Source organism: Tupaia chinensis, unplaced genomic scaffold (genome assembly GCF_000334495.1).
Source record: "Tupaia chinensis unplaced genomic scaffold, TupChi_1.0 Scaffold146604_1, whole genome shotgun sequence".
NCBI lineage: Eukaryota > Metazoa > Chordata > Mammalia > Scandentia > Tupaiidae > Tupaia > Tupaia belangeri.
Genome location: NW_006206460.1, coordinates 1,527,504 through 1,534,220, shown reverse-complemented (window position 1 = coordinate 1,534,220; position 6,717 = coordinate 1,527,504). Strand labels below are relative to the sequence as shown.

General features: G+C 36.0%; 1 protein-coding gene across 1 annotated transcript in view; it reads left to right on the top strand.

Annotated features, from left to right (window-relative positions):
- The window catches only part of LOC114006256 (zinc finger protein 717-like), a 28,766-nt gene extending 25,576 nt beyond the window's left edge, over positions 1–3,190 (top strand). The window contains 3 exon segments of the mRNA XM_027768484.1: positions 1,175–2,759; positions 2,761–2,795; positions 2,798–3,190. Of these exon segments, the coding sequence (XP_027624285.1) occupies positions 1,175–2,759; positions 2,761–2,795; positions 2,798–2,865 (1,688 nt within the window). The 3' untranslated portion in view covers positions 2,866–3,190.
- Positions 3,191–6,717: the final 3,527 nt, after the last annotated feature.

Here is a 6,717-nt window from a genome sequence, read left to right as displayed (position 1 = left end):
GACAGACAAATGGCCCTGTGCTACATGTGTAAGTAGCTGATGCAAGAAATCCTTACCACCTTTAAGGCAGAATAATGAGGAAAAATATTAGCATATGAGACACTTGCCATTGTTTTAAAAATCAGAGAGAAAGAACAGGGGGCAGCGTATGGATTGGCATGGCTGCTGAGTTCAGCATGACTGACTATGCAGTAAAGTCCTGGATCTGGTGGCTTGAGGGACATACTGGGGGCATGTGTGCATGTGTAGCCACAATCTCAAAAGGAGGGAGAAATGAAGGAGAGGTGATGGTGAAATGACCATACTCCATGGGGAATGCTTTCTCACTTTCCCTCTCTCTATCTCTCTTCAGTGAGCACTTGTGCCCTCTGGCAAAACAAAAACAAGAAAGAAAAAGAAAAAGAAATGGAAGATGATAAACCCTTAAAAACTCTGATGTATGTAAATAGTTTTTACCAAATATTTCATGAATTAGGGAGGAAAAAAAATTAAAGAAGCAAATAAATATGTAGTACAGCATTAGAAAATTCATCAGTCATTGTGGGCTTTGTGAGTTTCCACCATGACTTACTGTGAACGGGGCCAAGAAATGCAAGAGGTGATGGTCTAGCCTATTAGTTTTATTGTTAAATACTTGCAAAATAGATCCCAGATGCAGGTGTGAGCAATGAACAAGTGAACATGCAGAAAGAGGCTGCTGTGTCATTGATTTTGATGAGTGTATTAACCTTGTATTAGATGATGCAGAGGCGATTCATTCTAAAACAAAGTCAAGAAAAAAACTGGTTTGGATTATGTTAAAAGGAGGTAATATTACTCTGCTACAAAGTGTCTCCAACTAGAAATGATAAATGAAGTGAGAACTTGTTGAAAAGACAGTAGTTTGTTCCCTTTGGTCATATTGTTTTGATTATTCTTATGTTATTGCTAGTTGGCAATAAATGCTGATTATTTTTAGTAAAAAAAAAGTTCATGAGTATAATTTATTATATGATATCTTTAGATTAAAAACCATTGATCATACAATTAATACTAATGGTAGGTTTCTACAAAATCTTAAGCCACTAGTTTGTTTAAAAAAAAAAAAGTTCTTTGCATTTACATGAGCATTCTATCAAAAATGCTTTTCTGTGATTAATTTGTATGGTAACTTTTTTTTTAAAATTTATTTCAGATGTCCCGATAGTTGGTGATCTAATTGAGAGAAATCAGGAAAGTCACCGTAGACAGTTGTGGCAACTTCTCACCAACAGCAGAACCTCAACTGAGAAGAGAATTGAATTAGGAAAAACATTTAATTTGATCTCACATCATATTTTAAATCAGATTATAAATAATGGAAACTATGCAGGAAGGAGACCTGAAGAGTTTAGTTTATGTCAGAACATGGTTCTCTCTAGTGAGCCCAATGAGATGCATGCTAGCAAGGACCCTGACACCCGTACTGTCACTGGAAAATCTCTCAGACATCATGAGTACCTTAGTCAGTATCACAAAACCCAAACTGAGTGGCAGCCTTTTGAATATACTGGACAAAGGAAAACTTTCAACTCAGAAGGAATATTATTGACCCATAATAGACTTCATATAGGAGAGACCACCCGTAAATATAGTGAATATGTGAAAACCTATGATGGGTCAGCTCTCAAGGCTCAAGAGTTAACTCAGATAGAGAGGAAAACATTTTCATGTAATGTGTGTGGCAAGATGTTCTATGAAAAATCTAAATTCACTAAACATCAGAAAATACACACAGGAGAGAAACCCTATAAATGTAAAGAATGTGAGAAATCCTTCATTAGCAAATCAAAGGTTATACGACACGAGAGAACACATACAGGGGAGAAACCATACAGATGTAATAAATGTGAGAAATCCTTTCGTCAGAAGTCAAACCTAACTGTTCATCAGAGAATTCACACAGGCGGAAAATCCTATAAATGTTTTGAATGTGGAAAAACTTTTGGCCAAAAATCAACCCTTATTGTACATCACAGAATTCACACAGGTGAGAAACCCTATGAATGTAAAGAATGTAGGAAATCTTTCAACATGAAGTCAAACCTCACTGTGCATCAGAGAACTCACACTGGAGAGAAACCCTACAAATGTAAAGTATGTGGAAAAACCTTTTGTCAGAAATCACACCTCACAATGCATCAAGCTATTCACACAGGGGAGAAGCCCTATGAATGTAGTGAATGTGCAAAAACTTTCTCAGATAAGTCAAGTCTTGCTGTGCATCAGCGAATTCACACAGGTGAGAAACCATATGAATGTAAAGAATGTAGGAAATCTTTCAACATGAAGTCAAACCTTACTGTACATCAGAGAACTCACACTGGAGAAAAACCCTATGAATGTAAAGAATGTAGGAAGTCTTTCAACAAGAAGTCAAAACTCACTGTACATCAAAGAACTCACACAGGAGAGAAACCCTATGAGTGTAAAGACTGTGGAAAAACCTTTTCTCAGAAATCACACCTTAGAATGCATCAGCGTACTCACACCGGAGAGAAACCCTATCAATGTAACGAATGCAAGAAAACTTTCTGTGATAAGTCAGGCCTCACTGTACATCAGAGAATTCACACTGGTGAGAAACCATATGAATGTAAAGAATGTAGAAAATCTTTCAACAAGAAATCAAAACTCACTGTACATCAAAGAATTCATACTGGAGAGAAACCCTATGAATGTAATGACTGTGGGAAAACCTTTTGTCAGAAATCACAGCTTAGCAAACATCAGAGAACTCACAGGAGAGAGACCTTACAAATACAGTGATTGCGGCAAACTTTTTGTCAGAAATCACACTTTCGGAAACATCAGAGAACTCACATGGGAATCCTTTATGGCATTTAGTGAAGTGTTTTCCAAAACCTGTTCTCTTTTCTCCAGTTTTCAACAACATTTCTCTGCCTTCTGTTGTTGTGGCAGGACCATGTAACTGACCTCTGTCTGGGTGAATATAGACTGGTGATCATTACATAAAGGCCTGTCAACATAAAATGACCATATGGTCCTCTGCATTCTGTGTCCTCTGCAACTGAAGTTCAGATGAAACCTATGGTGAATTTGGGAGCCGTAGTTGGGAGAAAGAATTAATTGGGGAAACCAGAGATCTTCCACTTCTATGCCAAATCCTCCATGTGTACTTCATGTGAGAAATAAATTCCTACTCTACTGAGCCATTGTGTATGTGATCTTGTGCATTAAAACACAACTCATTGTAGCTAATAAAAATTTATACATGTTCTGAGAAGCTACATATCAGAACATACACACAGGAGAGAGATCTGTGTTGTCTTCAAGTCAATTTATTGAAAAAGTCAAAGTACATATTATAGAGAGAAATAGTATAGCATTCCCACATGGTTTCTCAGGCTATGTCTGTGATCTTCTGGTTGAAATAGCTGAGTCCCACATGGTTGACCACACAGTTTGAGAAACGTGTCAGGCATGTATGTGCATTCCCCAAAAGAGGGAGAAACAGAGAAGAAGGCAGCATGACTATTCCCCATGGGGGTTGCTTTCTCCTTTCCCTCCTTCTCTATCTCTTGTCTCTCTATTGAGAGATGCATCCTTTAGCCAAAAGAAAAAAAAAAAAAAACAAAACTGAGGGTGCTCTGTCATCTCGTTGCATACTGAAAACAAAATAAAAAATATCTGTTATGTGCCATAGCTTTCAATATTTGTATATCAGAATTTTTAATAAATTGGAAACTTCTCACTTAGGTAATGTGAATATACATTTTTAAATGGACATGTTCCATTATGTTGTTATAAGTATTTCAAAAAATTTTGACTGCAAACAAGTAGTTCAATATGCATGATAATATTGCCTGCCAGAGGACATTGGACTATTTTTGGAGGTGCTTTTGTTTCCTAACTGGAGGTTGGAAGGTGCTACTAGCATTTAGTTCATAGACATAGGGATGCTGCCAAATAGCCTACAGTACACATAGCCCTTAATGGTATATGAGATTTATACATATGTGTTTTATCTTTTTCTCTTTAAGAAATTTTTGCCATAGGGATTGTGTGCTTGCCAGAGAGACAGCAAGAAATCACCTTCTGGGGGAATGGCCATGCCACCATGCCACCATGTCTTCTCTTTAATTCTCAGGATTTTAGACATGCACGCACATATGCCTGGCCTGAGTTTCAAGGCACTGGGTTCAGGATTTGAACTATGGTTGACCACCTGGGAGTCTAGTATCTTAACTACTACACCACCTTCTGGCCCTCATACATGTGTTTTTGTTTTTGTTTTTCTGTTAAGACATTTTTTTGTGTTAAGACATTTCCTTATTGGAACCCCACATAACTGTAGGTAGGCAATTAAGCTTTTTAAATAGTCTAAATTACATTAGGTTTTTCCAAATTAGCTGATTCTCTAGCCTATTTATATCTTGTAAATTGGTTATCTAAAATATTTTACTGCATTTTTCCTACTCAAGGACAGTGTATGTAAATTTGTATAACCATTATTAATGAACTATCAATATTTTATGACTAATTTTTTGAAGTTTTATAGCTAACTGTAGGTATAATAGAAATATTTATGTTGTAGTGCACAAGCTAAGGATTAAATTATTAACAGCTTAAGACTAAATTAATTTAAACAGCAGTGAATGTTAGCATTCTTTTCATTCTATTCTGTGAAAACATTTCTGGAAGGAAAATAGAGAAGAAACTGGGGAGAGCAGAGATCTTCTATGCCAAACCCTCCCTTTGTACTTGATGTTAGAAATAAATTCCTACTCCACTGACATGTTTTCCATGTCTTTAAATAGAATTGTTATTATATTTGTTTGAGTACATCTAGTAAGTCCTGTATTACCTAAGAAATGTCTACATTGGTATTTCCACCAATGGAGTACTGCTAATGAGGCAACATGGTGAACCTTGGTTCTGCTTTTGAGTTTTATGAACCTCTGGATTTTGTTTGTTTTTGTTTCATATTCAGAAAGGGAGCTAATAGAACTTTCCTAAAGGAATTAGTGTGAGTAGTAAATTAGATAACTAAAGTACTTTGGATATTAGCTGGTGATTGTTAAATGATATATAATCTATAAATATAGTGATGGTTATGACACAATTACTTAAGTTGGTACAAGGTGATGAAAGCATTGTTTGGTTTCATAAGAGCCATCTTTCACTTTTAAAAAAGTCTTGATTTGGTTTTGTCACCAAGTTGTACTCAGAGTTACTCAAAGATTTATCTTGGTTGAGATTTTCATTATTAGGTAAAATCAATCCTTGAGTGCTCTTTTTAGGCTGAACGTGTGACTCAGCTTTGTCCAGTGACATACTAGGAATCTGTCTTGTCTGAGAAAGTTACCACAAAGAAAATGAAAGCACCACAAAGAAAATGAAAGCCTTTGAAAAAGTGAATTTTCTACTTCAGAATACAGGGCTGGTTTGTTTGTTGGTTTGTTTGAAATAACAGAAGTTGTGAGTTTCTGTTTCTTAAAGGAGATGGCATCCTGACTGTCACACATTAATTTTTTTTTTAAGGTTTTTGCCATAGGGTTGTGTGCTCACCAGAGAGAAACAGAGACAGAGGGAAAGTGAAAAATCATCCCCAAGGGGATGTCCACATGTTACTTTTCATGACTTGCTCACTTCAGAAATACTGCATACTGCAATTACAGTGTAGAGCTTCTAGTTGTCAGAAATTGCATCCTCGACAGTTATTTCGTCTTTTCACACAAAGCACTAAAAAAGTTTTTATTATTATTTTTTTGTTTTAAGTAAGTGTGTTTGAATATTGGTAAGCTTAGAACATCATCCTTGCAACATAACATGGTGGAGAAAGAGAAGGAAAGTGAGATATTACCCCCTACGAGAGATACCCATGCCACAGGTCCTTCTCCATTACCCTCCTGGGATTCTGGGCATTCACGTACAGACACTTGGTATGTTTTTCAGGCTGCTGGGTCCAGGACTTGAACCACAGAGGTGGCCACGTGGAATCTAGCACCTTTGCCATGCCACCTGTTGGCCCAAGGTGCTGACAGGGTTATTATGGCAAAGGTTTTCTTTCTGGGTTGCAGATAACTGTGTTTCTGCTGTGTCCTCGTGTGGTATTTCTACTGTGTTCCTGGGGAAAAAGAAACAGCTCTCAGTTTTTTTGTTTTTGTTTTTCTCCTATAGCCTTTTTTTAAAAAAAATTATTTATTTTAATTGAATTTTGTCACGTCTTTATACTATACATTTATCTTTCAAGCACAAATGCCATGCATGTCAGGCAAGGCAAGGATATTAATATATACATTATCATCAGCAAATAGCTTCTCATTTTTTGTCAGTTAAGAATACTTTTACCCATTTTTTCCCTTTCCCTTTCCTCCCTTCTATACATTTTTTTATGCATTTTATTGATTCACAAAAGGCTTCTCATTTTTTGTCAGTTAAGAATACTTTCACCTGTTTTTCCCTTTCCCTTTCCTCCCTTCCATACTAATTACACATTTTATTGATTCACAAAAGATTTTTTTTATGTTCACTAACTTTAATACCATGTTATCACCATGGAATGTAAATTCAGATTAGACAAGAGAATTTCACAAGTCCAATAAAGCATCCTTGGTATATCAAAGTTTGTATATAATGTTAGACCAACCAGCTTGCTTATAAATCATTAATCACTTTCATTATTGGTAATCTGTTTAGTTTTACAGAGAAAATAAATATACTGCACACATTTAA